General features: G+C 39.2%; 1 protein-coding gene across 3 annotated transcripts in view; it reads left to right on the top strand.

Annotated features, from left to right (window-relative positions):
• LONRF3 (LON peptidase N-terminal domain and ring finger 3) overlaps positions 1-21,448 on the top strand; it is a 135,599-nt gene that overhangs the window by 74,469 nt on the left and 39,682 nt on the right. For 2 of the 3 annotated variants that reach the window (XM_025046136.1, XM_025046133.1), the window contains one exon: positions 19,392-19,531. The exons of the other annotated variant lie outside the window; for it this stretch is intronic. In XM_025046136.1, the coding sequence (XP_024901904.1) occupies positions 19,392-19,531 (140 nt within the window). The remainder of the gene's footprint in view (positions 1-19,391; positions 19,532-21,448) is intronic. 3 annotated transcript variants of the gene reach the window in all.

The raw sequence follows: 21,448 nt of genomic DNA, 5'->3' as shown, positions 1-21,448 counted from the left end.
AAGAGTGTGAAGGGAATAGATATTAAGTCTTTGAATGTTTGGTAGAATTCACTGATGAAGACATCTGGTCCTGGACTTTTAATTTTTGGTAGGTTTTTGATGATTGTTTCAATTTCTATACTGCTGATTGGTTTATTTAGATTTTTCAATTCTTCTTGATTCAATCTAGGAAGGTTGTATCTTTCTAAGTACTGGTCCATTTCTTCTAGGTTATTAAATTTGGTGTTATATACTTTTTCATAGTATTTTTGTATGATCCTTTGTATTTCTGCAGTTTCTGTCGTAATTTCTCCCCTTTCATCTCTGATTTTGTTTATTTGTATCCTTTCCTTTTTTTCTTGAATGAGTCTATCCAGGGGCTTGTCAATTTTATTAACCTTTTCAAAGAATCAGCTCTTTGTTGCATTTATTTTTTCTATTTTTTTGTTTGTTTTCAAATTATTTTTGCTCTAATTTTGATTATTTCATTTCTTCTGCTGACTTTTGGCTTCATTTGTTCTTCCTTTCCTAATTTTTTTTAAGATGAAGAATTAGGTTGTTTATTTGGGCTTGATTTTGTTTTTGGAGGTAGACCTGTAATGATATGAATTTTCCTTTTATGATGACTTTTGCTGTGTCTCAAAATTTTTGATATGTTGTACTATCATTATCATTCGTTTCTATGTATTTCTTGATCTCTCTTTTTATTCTCTGTACCTTATATTCTTCAGTATCTGTATTTATATTTAAAGAGTGTTTATTGTAAACAACATGCACTTGGGTCTTACTTTTTTTTATCCAATCTGATAATCTTTCCCTTTTAATTGAGGTGTATGGTAGATAATAATGAACCTCCCAAAGATTTCCATATCCTAATCCTGTGTTACTTTACATGACAAAAGGAACATTGCAGATGTGATAAATTAAGGATTTTGATATGGAAGAGTATCTTGGATTATTGGGGTGAGCCTAGTGTAATAACAAAAGTCCCTAAACTGGAAGGCAAAAGGGTCAGAGTGAGAAGGAGAGGTAATGACAGAGCAGAGGTTTGAGTGATATGCTTTGGATATTGAAGAAGGGGCATGACCTAAGGCATGCGGGCAGCATTTAGAAATTGGAAACGGTAAGGAAACAGATTCTTCCCTAGCGCCTCTAAAATGAACATAGCCCTGCTGACACCTTGATTTTAGCTCAATGAGACTCATGTCAAATTTCTGACCTATAGTACTGTAAGGTAATAAATTTGTGTTGTTTTAAGCCACTAATTTTGTAGTAATTTGTTACAGCAGCCATAGGAAGCTAATAGAAGGTATTTAGATCATTTATATTTAATGTAATTATTGATATAATTAGATTCAAATCTTTTACTTGGCTATTTGTTTTCTCTCTGTACCATTTGTAGTTTGTCCTTTTTTCCTGCCATCTGTTAGATTAATTGAATACGTTTAAGTTTTCGTTTTATCTCTTTTATTGGCTTTTTAGCTATAATTCTGGTATTTTTAAAATTAATTTAGTGGTTGCTTTAGGGTTTATTGTATAGATCTTTAACTTATCATAGTCTACCATCAAGTGATATTCTATTCACTTCACAAATAATATAATAACCTTACAATAGTGTGCCTCCATTTCCCCTCTGTTGGCCTTTGTACTATGATTTTCAGATATTTTACTTATGCATAAGTTATAAAGACCACAATCCATTTTTATTAATTTTAATTAAATAGTCAATTATATTTTAAAGAAATTTAAGGAATAAGAAAAATATATTTACTCATGAAGTTCCTGTTTCTAATATCCTGTATTACTTTGTGTAGATCCTTATTTCCATCTGGTATCATTTTTCGTCTGCTTAAAGGATATCCCACAACATTTATTATAATCAGGTCTTCTAGTGATGACTTTTAAAATCTTTTATATGTCTAAAATGTCTTATTTTATTTTATTTTATTTTACTTTTTAAAAGTTGTGGTAAAATACACATAACATAAAATTTGACACCTAAGCCATTTTAAGTGTACAGTTTAAGTGTACAGATTAAGTACATTCACATTGTTGTGCAACCATCACCACCATCCATCTCCAGAACTCTTTCCAACTTGCAAAACTGAAACTCTATACCCATTAAATAACTTCCCATTCTTCCCTCCTTCCAGTCTCTAGCAACCACTTTTCTACCTTATATCTATACATTTGACTACTCTTGTATCTCATGTAAGTAGAATCACGCAGTATTTGTATTTATATAAATTTTCTCTGATAAAATAGCTCATGCAGTTTCTCCTGATTAGATGCTGGCTGACACATTTATTCAGGCAGTTTCATTATTAATGCAGCATTGTGACGGTATTTAGAATCTTAACGACATGGATTCAGCTGTCCCTTACTAGCTGTACAAGCAAATTACTTAATCACTCTAATCCTCAGAATATTACCAGGTAAAAATGGAGAGAGTAATACCTACTTCCCAACGCTTTTTGTGAGGACATATGAGAACACCTGACACATAATAGGCATTCAATAGATATTATTTCCTTTTATTCATTTCTTCCTCATCATCCTTTAAGCACTTAGAGCTATCTATCTCAGCAGTAGCCTCCCAGAGTATTTCTTCCTCTGTCTCCCTGTCAATTCCACACTGTGATGTGACCCTTTTTCTTGGGATTCTTTAAGGCAAAAGTTTATCTTAAAAAAATAATAAAATCTCATTTTTAGTTAAATTATAGTAGCTTAGTGTGAAGGTAATGGATATATGTTATGTACCATAGTAGGGTCAATAAAGGACATATTGGTAAGGGAAGACATCTTTTGGTTACCCCAACCTAGCTCACAGAATGATCTCTTCATGGAACCAAGTTGAAGGATGTCTAAATTGACTCTCTTGGTACCATGAAGACCATTATCAAATCTAATACTTAATAATGTCAACTTTTTAATTATCTGGGTATAAATATTCCTCATCACCATTTAAATACCACCTGCATTACTTATGCCCCTATAATACTAGAAACTTTTGTTTATTCAGTCAGACGTATAGTTTTTTTATCAGCGGTTCTCAACCGGGGCAGTTGACAATATCTCGAGATATTTTCAGTTGTCTCAACTGCCGGGAGTGTGTTACCAGTGCCTAATCTGTAGAAGCCAGATATGCTGCTAAACATTCTACAATATACAGGATAACCCTCCACAACAAAGAATTATCTAGCCTAAACTGTCAGTAGTGCTGAGATTGAGAATCCTTGGCCTAATCTGAGTTCAAAGAGAAACATAAATCTGTTGTGCTGCATTACATGGTAGAATGTAATACCATGCTCTCCAGGACTAGATACTATTGATTTGGGGATTTCATGTGCTTTTGTTTCCTCTTTTTTGGGTATAAAATTGGAGGTTGAATATGTCATATAAATATTCTTAAATGTTGCTTAGAGCAGCAGAGTGTTTTTAGGTTTCTACCTTGTTTTCTGCTAATCTGATAAATCAATTATTTTATACAAATCAATTGCATTGGTGGGGTTTTAACATTTTTTACTCCTTTACTATCCACCAAAATTAACTGAGATACATTAGTGGTTTTTAAACTGTATTTTGCAGAATGAGATGTTTCATGTGTCTCCTTAGAGAATGGATAAGAGCTAAGAAGTCAAAACTTTGGCTCTCGCCTTATCTTAGTCAGAGTTTCTCTGTTTTATATTTTGCATGTATATATTCTCCGTGAATTTTTTTGAAAAAAAAATCAACTCCTAAAAAATAAGTTTGAATAACAGTATATATAATAAGTAAGTGTATTAGTCAGTGTTCTCCAGAAAAACAGAACCAATAGCAGGTGTGTGTGTGTGTGTGTGTGTGTGTGTGTGTAGAGAGAGGGAGAGAGAGAGAGAGAGAGAGAGAGAGAGAGCGCGGGAATATGAGGAACTGGCTTGCACAATTGTGGAGGCTAAGAAGTCCCAAGATTTGCTGTCCACAAGCTGGAGACTCAGGAAAACCAGTGGTGTAGTTGCAGTCTAAGTATAAACTGAAGGCTTGATAATCAGGGAAGCCAATGGTGTAAATCCAAGTCCAAAGGCAGAAGATCAATGTCTCAGCTCAAGCAGGCAAGCAAGAAGCAAAAAAGGGTAAATTCCTCCTTCCTCTACCCTTGTGTTTTATAAAGATCTTCAAAGGATTTGGTGATACCCACCTACATTGGAGAGGGTGGATCTACTTCACTGATTCCACTGATTCAAATGTTAACCTCATCTGGAAATACCTTCACAGGCACACTCAGAAATAACATTTAATCTGAGCATTCCTTGGCCCAGTCAAGTTGACACATGAAATTATCATAGTAAGTTATTGAAAACTTGAATATAAATTTAATTTTTAATTTTCCTATATACTAGAAACATATAGGGAAATCTTTTGAAAGATTTTCATGAGAGTGGGATAATTAAGGGTGGATGAGCTGAAGAGCCTTTTAGGGCCTAATGATATCAAGATTTGGGAAAGTGTTCATCAAAATGTCCCCTAGTCCTTGGAGTTGACTCTAGAATCAGAGAATTCCCAGATCAGTGCTTGAAAACTATGATTCTGCAGGCTCTCAAAAGAAGTGGAGTTATAAGACTGAAAGGGAACTTTCCAGAGAAGAGTAATCTCACCTTCATCCCTTAGGGATGTTAGTAGTATAGAGGAGGTGTGATAGGACTGTAGAAGGACCATTCTACCATTTCTTTCACTGTTCTATGTCTCAGCAGCAAGATATAACTTCTGCATAGCCTGAGTCACTTGGGATTATAAACTGCTTGAGGGCAGGAACTATATTACTTTCTTTTTTGTAGCTCCTTTAGCTTCCTAACACAGTTCTTTAAATACTTCATATGGTAAATGAGTAAATAGATGGTAAGCAGCCAGGTATCTTTTTTCCTACTACCTCTTGCCCCTACTCTTTGAGCTCACTGGGCCTGACTCCAGACAGACTTGTGAAGCAAAACCAGTTTGTCTTTGGTGTCCTTAGCCTACCAAACATTCCCTTTAAATTACGGAGAATCAAGTGCTCAGTGGTGTGTCCTCCTACCCAAGATCATTTCACTCTGCAATTCTAGAAAGGCCTGCTCTTCCCATGTGGCATCCCATGCCTGAGACCTCTTCTAAGCCTCCTCTAAGCTTCCTCATTATGTGTTCTATTCGTTGTTCTTTATAACAGTTCTACAGGGTTAGGGTCAGGCCACTGAGGGATGAGGATTACAGAGAAGAGAGCCTTCAAGCTCTTCCCTCGGCATATAACTAGGATATAAATACTTCCCATCATCTCTTATCATATCTAAACACTGAGCCCACCCATATTGGACAGTACTTACCCACCTTCCAAGCCTCTTTTGCCCTCTCTAAAGTAAGTTCTGTCCTCGGATCACTGTATCTCCCACTACTTGTTGTTCAAAGTTACTGTTGTCCAAGTCATTATATTGAGAAAAGCATAGCCCTCTGCCAGAGCAGCCAGTTCTCTCCATGTGGGAATTATCCTATCCTACCTTGGCTCACAGGAAGTAAAAGAAACAAACTATTTTTTTTTAAATAATGGAGAATCAATATTAAAGATTTTCTCCTTCCTTTGTTTATCAAATAAATGGCCATCATAAGCCACTAGGTATAAGTAGATTCTGATAACAATGACCTCCTTGGTTTGTTTTCTGTTAATTTCATTAGCAAAATTTCATTAGCAAAAATATATGAAGAATCGTAAATGGTTCAGTAACAAAAGCAAACAATAATCAAACATACTTAAAATTAGGCAGCTTTTAAATTACCATTGCCAAATGTTTCCAGGTTTCATTTAAAGGCAAAAACAGCTTAAGTACCAGATGTGAACATAAAATAATATGATTATTTTCTAAAAATAAACCTGAGAAAGTATGCCCATCCAAAGATATTATCTCTCAATTAGTGTACCCACCTCAAGAGTCTGTGCCCTTATTTTAGTGGTATGGCTGCAACTACTTGTCTTTGAGGACTAAAATTAGTTTTAGCTTGGGTTTGATGTCCCTTTTCTGGGATTCCCAGGCATCCTGTGCTTACATCTGTCAAAGCACTTGTCACATGGATTGTCTGTCTCCCTCACCTGGCTGGGTGCCCCCTGAAGGAAGGGATGTCTTGTTTGATTTTGTATCCCTGGGGCCAAGCATGTACAGGATAAGTCGCTCAGTAAACATTTGCTAGTTGATTGAAAAGTATCTCTGCATCATGTTTTTGGCCCACCTTCAATGATAGAAAATCTTTTTTCTTTTAATGGAAAATGTGAATTTTTTGGAGAGCAGATGGTATTCAGAAAAATGTTGGGCAAATATAGGTATTCATAAAACTGATAATGCTGCCTTTATTTAAAAATGAGCTTTGATCATAATGTATTGACTACTTTTCTTCTGTGATTCATGAACAGGCTCTGAAAACAATTCCAAAGAAGGAATTACAGAAGGTTTTGAGCAATAGAAGCTTCCCATGGAAATATTTTTGAAAGACTACATTAATTTGTATGTTTAAGGTCCAATATATGTTTAGAGAAAAATCAAACAAATAAATATTTGTCTTGAAAATTATTGAACACCTACTCTAGGGAGTAGAATATACTGTTTAGAGGTTAAGAGCATTGCTCTGGAGCTGGACTGGACTGCTTGAGTTGAAATCCTGGCTCTGCAAACTTAACTTAGCTGTATAGCCTTATAGAAGTTATTCAACCTGTTGGTACTTCGGTTTCCTCATTTGTTAAAAGGGGGTAAATAGTATCTCCCACATAGGGTCATTGTGATGATTAATTGCATTAATCACATAAAGTGCTTAGAAAATAGGGCCTGGTACATAGTAAGTATTCAATAAGAGTTATTATCACTATTATCTTTATCATCATACTGATGTTTGAAGCACTATGTTAGATAATACTAAAGATACAAAAAAGGTATGCCCCTCCCCTCAGGAACTTCACAGTCTAATTGGAAACATAGACATGTAATTTATAATACAACTTGATGGATGCTCTCAGAAATGCCAACTGTCTTGTGGGAGAAACACATGATATGGGGAGGGATTTAGTGGCAATAACATCTTAGTACAGTTCTATAAGCACAGAATAGCCTCTACTCAAGTCAGAACATTGTATCCTGAGAATATGAGAGCCATTACAGCCAGATGCTTGATATTCATGACAGTGATGCAAACAGAAGGACCCGAGACTAGAGATAACACTCTTTTGGTAAAATACTTCTATTTTTTTTAAGTAAAAGAATGGTATGTGGTGTTAATGTCTATGAAAGTATTAAATGTTCCTCACTTCACTTTGAATAGAAACCAGTCTGCGCAGAGAATTCATAGACTCTATTTTCAAGTAAAATACTGGTTCCCTTTTTTAAACTAGAGTTTTCCTCTCTCAGAAATAGTTATGAAGATGACAATTTATATTTCAATCAATTATTTTGTATGATTCATGAAGAAACACTTTAAAAATAACTTTGTAATAAAGACAGAAAACTGTTTATTCACAATTGTGATTCATCATAATTATTTTTGAGCATTTGGTAAATCTTATTTCTGTGAACTTTTATGTATGTATTTAAAAACCCTTTCAGAGCTTGTTTGAGGCCTTTCTTTATGAATTCTGCAAAATCTTCACTTTGTGAGAAAAATGGGCTTGAGGTAATAAGCATAGTATGAGACAGTGGGTTATATATGTGTTCCTGCTCTCTTCTCACTTTTTCAGTTTCTTTTTCTGAGAAGTTCAAAGAAGTCAAGGGGTTATTTTGGGGAATTAAAGTAGTTGCAAAGAAACAGCATGTGCCTGTAACGCTTCTAATGTGGCATGTTCTGTGATTCTGAGCCCAGGAGCTGGGGCAAGCAGGGGGTGGAGTGTGTATTGAAAGGTTTCTCTTTCACAAGAGAAGAAAATGAGGTTACCATGCCAATTTTTAAGAAGAGACCAGTGATGGCGCCACAGATGTCTTAAAAAGGGGAAGAGAATATGGCAGTGGTAACTGGAGCCACACGCTATATTTGGCATTTGTTCCAGATTTGCTTAGTTGAACTGAATTTTCCGCTTAAAGTTTGTAGTTACTATTTTGAGGATGGGCAACATACCATTCCAAGTTGTACAGAACGAGTACACAGCTGTCATCTTCATTTTCCCTCAAAGGCTATTAACAGTTTGTCCTAAAGTGAAAGATTTTATTCTGCTAAATGGACCTTGAATAGAGCAATCATAGAATATATCAATATTAGAAAGGAAATCTGCATTCTGAACATGTGTATGATTAACATCCTTTCTGGACACTAATAATGATACCTAGAATTTCCAACTTTACCTGGAAGTTCTTAAGGGTTCTGAAAATGAAATTTGCACTAGCTACAGCTACTATAATCTGTGTTACACTTCTAACATCAAGGTCTTTTTTAAAAAATCAAAGATAGACTTCAATGGCAATTTGAATTATGTCGTTCTTTCATGATATTTCAAGGCATCTCGACCTCCTACCCTTGTGACCCTCTTGTCTCCCTCCTTACTTTCCTATAGGTCCCCCGGACCCAGGGACCTTCAGTCATGATGCTACCATCAGGGCTACCCAGGTCCCTTCTGTGTTGAAATGCCCCACCTGTCTCCCCTCTCCAGGCACTGCTCCCACTTTATAATCACAATCCCTCCTTCATGGTCCCTCAACCTTAAAATACCCATGAATGGTGGTTTGTTCCCTCAATGTCCTAATTCGAGCTTTTGAAGGGCAAAGGTAGAAGTTCATGAATCCTTAGTTGAAATTGTGAAATGTTATGCATTTGTAGTGGGGAGTGTCCACAAATTTATTCAAATTCTCAGAGGTCAGTATTCCCACAAAAATTAAGAAGTATCATACTAAAGTATATAGTTATAGTTTTCATTTGAAGATTATTTTTATTTTAACAGAGATCTCCTGGAAATAATCCTTTAACCTAAAAAGAAGAGTTTGTAATAAAGGAAAAGCAGGCTCCATGGTGGGAAATACATTATTTGGAAGAGGATTTTTGTGATACCTCACCACGTTAGATGGTTAACTACTTTGTTTCTCTGTTTAACAATGGTGACAGAGGGATTTATGCCTTCTGTTTCACCCTGCGGTTATGGCCTTAATGAATACTAAGATATATTTTTAAATGTTAACACAAATGCCAAAATGGGATGGGGAAACAATAAGTCCACTTTGATTTGAGCAAACATTTATTGGACACCTATTATGTATAAAGCACAGTGCTAGGTAATATAGGATAGGAAGATGAATAAAATTCTATATAATATAAACCTTCTAGAACCTGACAATCCTTATGGTAGGGGAAATAAATAGACAAACACATATATAATATTAAGGTAAGACAGATTATGAGATGTACTGCTATATAATATGAGAGAAGAAGGTGTTAAAGCTAACTAGAGATCAACTAGGAAGCTTTAACCAAAAGTAGAAATGAACTGCTAAATCAGCTGCTAAACCCCTGGGCCTTCCCCTTCTCTCATCTCCTTTTCTGAACAACTACTCCTTCATCCTTTTTTTCTTAAACAGATTCAGAAATTAGGCCTATTTAACTTTAAACATTTTTCTCTGTCTTTTTTATTAGGAAATATGTCAGACCTAAAAGAAGATATATAAAAAATTACAATAAATACCCATGTGCCCACCACTCAGCTTAAGAAATAAAACATTACAGATATAGTTGAAGCCCCCTGCATGACACACACCAGAGTTTTTCTCTTTTACTAACACCTCCTGCTTTTGAGTAGTGGCTCTCAATAAGCCCCATCTTCTGGTATTCATCACCTCCCCTTGAGTGTAGGCTGGACTTAGTGACTTGATTCTAATGAGTAGACTATGACAAAAGTGATGGGATGTCACTTCTGTGATTAGGTCCAAAAGATTGTGACTTCCATCCTGCTGGCACTCTCTCTTGCCCACTCACTTGCTCTGATGAAACCTGCTGCCATGTTGTGAGATGCTGTTTATGAGGGGACCCACAAAGCAAAGACTCAAGGGAGGCCTCCAGCCAACAATTTCTGAGGAACTGAATCCTGCCAACAACCATGTGAGTAAACTTAGAAGCAGATCCTCCGCAATAGAGCCTTCATATGAGACTGCATCCCTGGCTAATGCCTCAATTGTAGCCCTGTGAGAGGCACTGAGGCAGAGGATCCAGATAAACCATGCCTGGATTCCTGAAAATGTATGTTTTAAGTAGCTAAGTTTTGGGATAATTTGTTATACCACATGATAACTAATACATCTTACAAGAGGTAAGCACTATCCTAAATGTGCTGTCATTCTCTTATATGTCTTCACATACATCATTCCCATTCATGCCTATACAAGCACATACATACTATATATAAACATAGTAAACATATGTACTATATAAATATGTATATTATATATACACACATAGTAATTTTATTACATGTTCTTAAAAGTCATATAAATGATGTTATAATATTCCTATCCTTCTGGAATTAGCTTTTTTCTTATTTATTTTTTCACTGCCACCACTCAGTCTTTGCTTCGATAGGAGCTCTTTCTCTATGTCTCAGCCCAACCCTTTCTATCCAGTTCAGTTTACCTGCAGTAGTCTCAAACAGATGAATAAAGCCTGGTCCTACTTTAGGTGAAGCCCAGCTTCTTCCCATATTACTCTCTAAACCAAAATCCAGAATATTATTTGGCCATAAAAAGGAATGAAGTCCTTACTGATACATACTACAAAATGGACGAACCTTGGAAATATTATACCAAGTGAAAGAAGCCAGTCATAAAAGACTGCATATTATATGATTCCATTTATTCGAAATGTCCAGAATAGAGACATGCATAGACAGAAAGTAGATTAGTAGTTGCTTAGGACTGAAGGGAATAGGGAATAGATAGCTAAAGGGTATGAGATTTCTTTTTGAGGTGCCGAAAATGTTCTAAAATTGGTAATGGTAGCACATATCTGTGAATACACTAAAAACCATTGAATTGTATATTTTAAATGGGTGAATTTTTTGGTATGTGAATTAAATCTCAGTGAAACTGTTGAAAAATAAGCTGGGGGTATTCATAGGGCTCATCTTGTTCGTTTTCTATCTCTCCAGGATCAATGTTTTTGTTGCCTAATATCTAATGTCTTGAAAACTGTTGTATCACATTGTATTTCTTTTTTTTTTTTTTTTGGCGGCAGGGGGGCGGTTGTTTAATGCAGGAGGATAAATACAAATCCTATCACTATTCCATCTTCACCAGAAGTAGCAGTCTTCAATGTTTTAATTAAGGAAACTGAGGCCAAAAGCAGCTAACTGGCTTGCCAAAGTTCATGTTACTTAATGGCAGAGTCAGGACTATAACCAAGATTTTCTGATCTCTAATCTGAGATTGAGACAGTATTGCTTCTTGTTTGTCCAACTTCTGAGGCATCTTGCTAACAGAAGGTTAATTAACCAGTCATAAACAAAGTAAATGTCTGTGACTTGAGAATCCCTGAAACATCCAGATCAGTTCTCCAACTTCTCCTCATTTGGTAGGTACTTACTGCACACCTATGTGAAATACCTTTGAGGAGACATTCCTGGGGACAGGAAAGTAGGTGCTACCATCTTTGGCAACAAGGGGCTCACTATCTATTTGAGAGAAAAGGCTACACATGAAATAATCTCTATGACTCAATCATGTTTGCCTGTAATGTAATGAATGACTCACTCAATTGTGCAGCCCAGAGTCAGGACTGGTCATAGTGTGTGGGCTTTTATCAGGAAAGGCTTCTGAGAGAAGAGAGGACTGGGACTTCAAAAGATGGCAGCATCCCCTGATTGGGCAGGGTAGTAAGGCAGGGCAGTAAGGTAGGACATTGTCTCCACAGGGTGTGTGTTAAAATGCACACAAGGCCTTAGAGGGTTCTTGGCAGTAAGAAAATCCTGAGTCTTGGCATTGGGGAAGGAAAGGGATGCTGTCCTGGGCAGAGGGAAGACATGAGGGATTTGATGAGAGTCCTGTGGTGAGGGGATGACTAATAAAGCCAGTCCTTTCACACTTCAAAATCAAATGCTCCCAGGCAGTTTTTAATAGGAAACAGGTGTCCTCCCAGGTTATGAAATGCTAGGCTGTCCATTTGAAGTTACAGGATAAATATTTCAGACCCTAATCATTCAATCTTTCATGGAGCATGTATAGAGCACCTGCTATATACTGGGAGTTGTGCTAGGGGCCAGGGATTCACAGATGTATAACACTAATGGCTTGCCCTAGTTCATGATCTGGAGGGGAAGACACTTGGACAATTGTGACAGATTTTCTTAGGGAAAGGTGCTCTTCCCCACTTCATTCCCTCTGTCAGTCATCAGGGTAAAGGACCCAAGGCCACAAAAACTTGAAGAGGTTTTCATTGAATGTCAGTGTGGCAGGGTACACTTCCCTAAGACTAATCTAGAGCTTTCTTTAATAGCCTGGCCCCCAACTCACCACCTTTGGGAATTCTTTCCTGTGTCTTCTTCCCCATACCCCCAACAGCCTTCCTGAATTACAGTGATATGTGTGGGCATTGTTTAGCTCCCCTATGAAACACAGGCCTTTAAAGGGGAACATACAAACCTGGTGGTTTTCTTCTACCTGCCTAGGGATGACTGTCTACAAAGGACCTTCCCATCCCTTCTTCCTTTCTCTTTTGCAATTCTTTGTATGGCCTCCCAGGAGATTTCTGCTCTTTGGGCCAGTTGTAATGCTTGTGGTGCTGTGATGCCAAGGACAATGAGAGATTGCATTCCCCAGGTGATACCCTGCCCCACCTCCTCCACACACACAAAGAGTGACTTGGTCTGTTGTTGGCCTTCTAGTCCACCATGTCACAGCCAGGCTGGGCTGTGGGAGCACCCTGAAATGAAGCACACACATGAGTGCCATGTCCCTACGGAAGCCAAAAGTCCTGGAGTCAAGAGCGCAAGGTCCTCCAGTCGAGTACCTCTTGCTATGCATGGAATTGATGTGAAGGGCAGGGGACTGTCAGTAGCCTTGGTCTCTTGGGACTTGACCTTGTATCACATATCTCAGGAGGGTCACTGCACAGGTTCTATGACCTGAAACCCAGCCTTAGGAGTAAGGTACAATGTCAGGGCTCCATCTTTCCTGTTGAGCAGTAAATGCAGCCTTGCTGGGCCCTGGTTTTGGGTGAGCTGTCACCACCAAAGACCCCTTTCCACTCACAGCTCGCCTTGTTTGTTGGCTTTGAAGCAAGAATAATATTGCTATATTACCCTCTGCTTGTGCAGGGCCTTACCATTCACAGAGACATTTCTTCTTATTCATCTTTTTTTTTTTTTATAGAAACCACTTTAATAGACCATTTACCAAAACCAACAATAAGTATCATTCTAAACAGCAAAACACAATAAAATTACAATTAATATCGGGAACTAAACAACCTTTTTATCACTATGCACTCAATCATTTAACAAATACTTTTTTAGCACCTATTTTGGGCCACAATATTGTTTTATGTTCTGAGGAATGAATAAGGAAGACAAAAACTATGACTTGTGGAGCTTATATTTTTCTGGGAATTGCTTTTTTCCTCCTTCTTCATCTTATTGATGCCTCAGGATAGCCATATTATGTGAGTTTTTCATAAATTCACCCTCTTCCTTCTTCATTTTTCCTGTCCTGCTGGTTTTATAACTCAGTGAATTTCAATTCCCCTACCTCCCCAAAAAATGTCTTAGCAGTGCGAGCATCTAAGAAAAAAAAAAAAAAGTGTACTCATGCATCTTGATTGACAGTTTAACTCTGATAACACCACCCTCAGCCAAAAGTAGAGTTTCAGGGGAAAATCTCTCTAAAGTCTTTGAGTGTATTAAGGGGTCAGAAACCCAATTTACCAAACAGATCATGAGAGAGTGGTTATTCACAATTTGAAGGTATACTTATTTTAAAAGAGATTCATAAAGTTACTGAATTTGAGTGACAATGCATTTGTTCTATTTCTCTGGGTTTTCAGATAAGAGCTTATAGAAAGAAAGTGACTCATTCTATCCCACAGCTAACTAGTGGACAAGCCTAGGACTTGGACCCACTCTTTCTGAGCCCTGGCCTCATCATTTGAGCCTCATTGCAATGGAAGAGTTTGCATCCAGGTTACTCCTTAAACACTAAGTAAAATAGAAGGAAAAGAATGTCTTGAAGTCCAAGGGTGCAAAGCCATAGTATATTGGCAACCAGTTAAAAACTCAGATAAAGTACCTCTGAAATTATTATATGCTGCAAAGCAGTTGAAGGGGAAACAGGACTTGAATTCCTTAAGGAGGATTTATGCATAAAGATCTAGAAACTCATCTAACAGCATTTTCTGGAGGAGTGAACAGGAGATGTCAGGGTGGAAAACCAGTCCTGATTGGATTCTTTCTAGCTGTGGGACTTCATACAAATCACTTAACCTTCTTCAGCCTCCATCACTCATCTCAAATGAAAAAAATGATGCTAATAACCTGAGTTATGCCCAAAGAGTCAACTGAGGTCATCCAATCAGTCCCCATATCAATTATGTTTTATCCTAAATGTCTTCTGAACTCTCCACTTCTCTCTATCCTCACTCTTCTTTCTTTAGTTCACCTTTCCTGGTTTCTCCCAGGCTGCATCTTTTTTTCATTCCACTCTCCACATTGCAGCCAAAGAGATCTTTCTAAAAGGTAAACCTGGTCACATCACCAATCTGCTTAAAACCCTTTAATAGCTTCTTATTACTCTCAGGATAAAATTCTAGCTCCTTACCCTGGTCTACAAGGCCCTTCATGTTCAGGTACCTGTCTGCCTCTTTAGGGTCTTCTCACATGGCTCCTCTCAAATTCTAGTCTCTAGCCAAAATAAACTAGTAGCTATTTTCCAGTGAGCCAACCTCTCTCACTCACTTCCAGCCTTTACAGTAGCTTGTTCCTCTACCTAGAACACCCAGCCCCTTCTAACGCCTCCTTTCCTTCCCATAACCCTGTAATCCTGTAGAATTCTGTGTATATTACCTACATGGGAAGTTTGAATTGTTCCTTCTTTGTGCCCCACAACACCCTTATGCTTCTGTCTTCTTAGCACTCATCACTCTGATTGAAACTGCCTTTTTCCTTGTTGGTTTCTCCCAGTTGAATTGTAGGACTATATCTTACTTATGTTGAATGAATGATGAATGTTTAAATGCTTTGAAATCCACAGCTTGCTATACAAGTATTAAGCATTATGTAATATTACCCTGTTCCAGTTGGTTATTAAATATTGTTGGTCTACTCACCCATTTGATAACTAGTATCACATTCCAATCACATCATTCTGGTTCTTTCTTAAGCCCAATACTAATAAAGGTTACCACTTCCTGAGCATTTAAACTGGACTAGGTTCTGTGGTAAGATTTTAGATGTATGATATCATTTACTCATCATGGCAATCTTATAAGCATCATTCCCATTTTTCAGATGAAAAAACTAAGGCAGGATCAAAGAGATTAAGTAGCTTGTCCAATATCAAATAGCCAGATTTTGAATCCTGGTACTTTGAGTTCAAGATCCAAACCTTAATTCTAACCATTTCCTAGTTCTGCCAAAGTCTTCAGATAAGGGCACTATTAACAGTGTAAAAAGTAACTCGCAGAATGGGAGAAAAAAATATTTGCAAATTATATATCTAATAAGGGATTAATATCCAGCATATATGGAGAAATCTTAAAACTAGACAACAATTAAAAAAAAACCTGATTTGAAAATAGGCAGAAGACTTAAATAGACATTTCTCCAAAAGAAGATATACAAATGGCCAATATGCACATGAAAAGATGTTCAACGTCACAAATTATTAAGGAAATGCAAATCAAAACTACCTTATACCAATTAGGATGGCTATTATATAAAGAAAACGACAGCGAATAACAAGTATTGGTGATGATACGGGATATTGGAACCCTTATGCCTTGCTAGTAGGAATGTAAAATGGTGCAGCCACTGGGAAAACATTATGGCAGTTCCTCAAAAAAATTAAAAATAGAATTACAATATAATCCAGCAATTCCACTTCTGGATATATATCCAAAAGAAGTGAAAGCAGGGTCTAGAAGAGACATTTGTACTAAAGTTTATAGCAGTGTTATTTACAATAGCCAAAATGTGGAAGTGACCCAAATGTCCTTTGATAGATGAATGGATAAGCAAAATGTATATGCATACTGTACAAAGGAATATCATTCAGACTTTGAAAGGAAGGAAATTCTGACACATGAATGAACATTGAGGACATTATACTAAATAAATTATGTCAGTCACAAAAAGACAAATGTTGTATCATTTCACTTATTTGAGGTACCTAGAGTTGTCAAATTCATAGAAACAGAAAGTAGAATGGTGGTTGCCAGGGGCTGGAGGGAGGAGAGAATGGAGAGTTGTTGTTTAATGGGTATAGAGTTTTGGTTTTGCGAGTTGATAAAAGTTCTAGAGATGGATGGTGAAAGTGGTTGCATAATAATGTGAATGTACTTAATATCACTAAACCATATCCCTAAAAATGGTTAAAATGGCAAATTTTATGTTTTGTATATTTTATCACAACTTATAAAAGATCTAATATTTAAACCATTTCCCAGTCCTGCCAAAATCTTCTATTTCCTTCTGATGAACTTTTGCTGCTTTCCCTCCAGATAACCTGCTTTTTATTTCTTTTTCCTCCTAAGACCAGACTGCTCTCTGCCAGGATCTCTAGAGCCTCTACATTGGTCAGTGCCCCTGATGAGGGCACGGCCCAGCTTCAGGCTCTTAGCTCACTATTCTGAGAAGAAAATGCCTCTACTCCAAAGGCAGTCAGCACATATTTTACTCACAACAGTTGGCAGATGGCTGTAGATCCCTTCTGTTCCCAGAAATCACATTGGGACTAATTGCACTGTGCATTTTCCATCACTGGTAGCTAATCCCAACAGTGATGCTGGGCATCGTTATTAATAGGCAAAGGACAAAGAGAGAGGGGAAGTGGCTTGGGCTGAGTCACACAGCAAAGTTAGAATTCTGAGCTCCCGGCGACTAACCTCGTCCTGGGCTCTTGTCCCACACACTTGGCCACTCCAGAGACTTGCTGCTTTTTGTACTCTGACCAATAAACTCTCTGGCTAACCAAGTGGGTCTGACTCGTCTTGCAGAGAAATGAAGCAAAATCTTCCTTGGGATGTGATCTTCTGATCTTTCTGCGTCTACTGGTTGGCAGGAAACCAGAGTCCCCCTTCTTGCTGAATGACCATGAACACATCTTTGAGTCTCTGGACTCTCAGTTTTCCCTTCGTAAAATATGGAAAGGAGTTATTGATGCCCACCCCCAGAGAAACTGGATGAGCTAGGGAGAGAAGGATTGGGGTGCATTTATCCAATCTATTCTGCATTATCCTTTATACCGGTGAACCCTAAACCTGACAGAATACCACAATTGCATGAGTAGCCTTCAAAATACAAATTCCTGGGCCTCTTTTCTCCTGGCTGCATGGCCCCCAATGTGAAGGGGACCCCCTTGAGCTGAGCAGCGGGATGGTCTTTAACTTTTCTACTTAAATCCTCTCCAACCTAGTTTAAAGGCATCTTCTCTATGAGATGGGAAACATTTCAGTTTATCTCCTCTGAGCACTCCCTTAGACTCACTGTCCCCAATTTTGGCACTTCTCACATACTGCCTGTTAATTTCACTTAACTCTTCAAATCTTTGCCTCCTGTGTTCTCAGTTAGCTACTGGAGGTTAAGAACTGTGTCACACGCTTCTCTTATTGCCCTACAAATGCCAGCTCCATTAGCACATAGTATATATTCAATAAATATTTGTTGACTTGCAAATCTTGTGATTAGGAAATCTGGAATAATTTCTTACTTATGAAGGGAGGTGTTCTGTGTCCTTTGGAAGCTTTCTGATCACATGGTAAGAACTTTAAACAAAGAGACAGGAGCCTTAGCGTCCAATTCTGGCTGTGTCACAAACTCCCATTGTGACCTGAAGCAAATCACTTGCCTTCTCTAGCCCTCAATTCCCTCATTTGTGAAACCAGGCCTGATCTGTAATGTTTCTTTTAGCTCTGGGTTTGGGCTACTCTAGATAGCAAGAGGCAGCCTTTTCTGTGTCAGTGCTATTAATGCCCACAATGCCTTTTTTCCTCTATAAGGACTGTCTATTTGATGGGTTACCACCAGTCTGAGAAACTCAAGAAAAGAGCAATTAAGTGTTTTGGCCAAGCTTCCATGCATATTATCTGTGTATGTGTGTATGGATTGCTCACTCCTCACACCAGACCCCTGGCTTTGACTGGATTCTTCCATCCCAGAGCTGTTTAGCAGTCCTTCCCAAGTATAGGACTGTCAACACTTAATTATCTGCATGCCCACTATGTCCTCTGTGAATGATGCAGGACAAAGGTATGACTTTCCAGCTGGATTTCCTTTTGTCCCTCTGCACACTGCCATCCAGGGCCAGAATTCACTGCCATGTTCAGTATGATCTGTTCAAATACTGTCCTCTGAGGAAGAGATGAAAGACACAAGACACATCCCTCACAGAACTTCCAGTCTGCCTGGGAAGTGGAGACAAGAACGTTTGGGAAAAAGATGTGCTACCATATGTGAGGGAGGACCTTGGAGCAAAGTGCTGCTTTGATACATCTCCAGTACCTAGAACAGTGCCTGGTACATAGAAGTTGCTCAAAAAATTCATAAACATAGATGAAAATTTCCATGGTTATCAAACTTTTTATTTTAAAAAAGAGGAAGACTTTCTTCAATGAAATAGGTGGATATAAGGCTGCCCCAGCTGAAGGGAGCTAGGGTTGAGGCCTGCCTGCTGTCTCCTCTGGGCCCCAGAGAAGTTCCTCGGAGCCTAGTTGGAACACTTACTGCAGTCAGCTGGAAAGGAGATGTAGATCAACTCTTGCTCTTTTTCCTGGTTAACCTTAGCCACATGGGGATCCTAGCAAGATAAGTGCAGGTTTGAAGATCCTGGCCCTCCAGAGGGAATATTCGTATCTGAAAAAGTGTCAATCTCTCCTCTCCCCTCCCTCTAGGGAGCTCCAATTAGTAAGGGCAGAGGGGAGGAAGTTTTGAGTAGGAGATGTCTGAGTTGGTCCACAAATGTATACAATGTAATGTTTATTTACTTTAAATAAAGAAAAAAAAAGCCACTGTGGTAATGTTTTCCAGTATTCAATAGAAACCCATTTGGTGTTATCTTACAAGCAGTCAGAATTTGAAAATACAATGTAAAACCCTCATGAATCCTGTTCGATGAGTAGATGGTACTGCCTTTTGCACAGTGCACCCTGCATCACCCTGGCAGCTATTAACATTCCTGACCAAGTTCACTGTCAGCCTCGGGCACATGCAGCTGCTAGAAGGACTGCCTGATGAGAACATCTCTACTCCATGCCTGCAGGACTGAGACCCTCTGCCTGACTTGGCCTTCTCCTTGTTTCTCCACCCATGATGGACAATGGAGGGAAACTAACCCAGGGGATGTGTACTGGTCCAGAGAGGAAGGCACATCCCAGATCTGCATCTGGAAGATAACTTTGGGTAACCAACATCTATTTTTTTAAATTTGTCAAATGGATAAAGCTCTTGAATTAAGAAATTTTCATCATTATTCGTCTTAAGGCCTTTTCATATAAATCTCTTTCCTATGCCACAGACTGTCCCTCCTTACAGGAGCCAGAATGGGCAGGTAGATAATGCTAGGGACCCTGCTATAGACTGAACGTGTCCCCCCCAAAATTCATAAGTTGAAAGCTAATCCCCAATGTGATGACATTTGGAGGTTGAACTTTTGGGAGCTGATTAGGTCATGAGGACTCCCTCATGAATGGTATTTGTGTCCTTATAAAAGATACCCCAGGGAGATCTCTTGCCCTTTTCGACCATGTGAGTTTACGACAAAAAGACAGCCACCTATGAACCAGGAAGCAGGTTCAGACCAGACACTGAATCTGCCAGAGCCTTGATCTTGGACTTCCCAGCCTCCAGAAACAAATATCTTTGAGAAATAAATGTCTGTTTTTTACAAGCCACCCAGTCTATGGTATTTTGTTATAGCAGCCTGAATGGATTAAGACAACCCTTATTCAACAGCTGGGGAAATTTATGGGTAAAAGGAGCTCGCTTTAGATAGCATGTCGCTAGGAGCCCCAGCTTCTCCCCAACTGTCCCCCATAGCCACCTCTTCCACTTACTGGCCAGTTCCCTTACTTCCCTATCTTTAAAATCTACCTCAGGCCTGACAGGCATTTATCCACTCCTGCCCTTCCACTATTACTGCAGACTTCACCCCCTGTCCAAGCACCCATCCACAACATCTGGGCTAGTCTTTGTACTTAAGTAGTTGAGCTGGTATCCTTAAATCTGGTTTTACAATAGAAGCTACTCACAGTTAGGGCTGGAGGGAACTTTGGAGATCAGGAGATATTAAGGCCTCCCTGGAGGTCTTGCCCACGGTCTCACAGCAAGTTATGACAAAGTCGAGGCTGCAAACTAGGTTTTCCTATGTGTGCCTTATGCCTTTCTGGCTACATCCTGAGTTCCTCTCTTTTCTTGGTCCATTTCCCCTATGTGCCAGCTCTCCTTTTCTCCTCTGACCCTCTTCCTCTGTCCTGTCTCACCAGAGGGAGGCCCTAGGGATGCTGCACAGTACCTGTTCTCCGTGACCTTGGTGTTGACTCAAGGAAGGATTAACGACCTAAAGCAACATAAAGCCTGATGGAGCCTGTGGTCCGCAGCTCTGAAACATGACTTGATTCCAACTAAGATCATCCCTGACATTGGTTCAGAAGCCCAAACGAAGGCTCCCAGAGTTTAGGTCACTTGTCAAGGTCATTCAGCTAAGAAGTGGCCACAGCAGGAGACAACTGTAGGTCTTCAGGCCCCAGGGGCGATGCTCTGCCCAGGGCACTGCTCCAGGCACTGCCCAGAGCCCGCAGATCGGGAGGATGACTGAGCCAGAGGCAAACCCAGACCCCTCCTCCCTGCTCCGGGCAGCATGACGCTGGGAAAAGTGCGTTATTCCTTTAGGTCTCTAAGTGTCGCCTACTTATTTGTGTGTGTGGCTCATGTCCGAAGTGTAGGGGTGGGAGGGAGACAGTGTGTGGGCGGTTCACGCTGGCTTTCTGGAATTAAGCAGGGCACCCTCGAGGCCCCCTAGTCATTGTGAGCAAAGCCGCCGTGGATTATGCGCCACCCTACCCCTAGCGCGCAATCCCTGACTATGAGGCGTGGGTTTTCGAACTATGGGGTCTGGAGCGGCGAACCTGGAAGCAACTCCGCCAGCCGCTGGAGTGCGCCAGGATTCGCGGACTTTCTCCGGAGTCACGCTCTTGGGTCTCGTCTTCCGCCGGCCATTCTCCCACGCCTCTAGAGTACCCACTGACCCTTCAGGCTGAGATCTCAAGGCCGCACCCATACGCTGGGCGGTCCCCAGGGCTGGGTGTGGCTCCAGTGCGG

Source organism: Pteropus alecto, unplaced genomic scaffold (assembly GCF_000325575.1).
Source record: "Pteropus alecto unplaced genomic scaffold, ASM32557v1 scaffold280, whole genome shotgun sequence".
NCBI classification, from domain to species: domain Eukaryota; kingdom Metazoa; phylum Chordata; class Mammalia; order Chiroptera; family Pteropodidae; genus Pteropus; species Pteropus alecto.
This window is presented reverse-complemented; position numbering and strand designations above follow the sequence as displayed.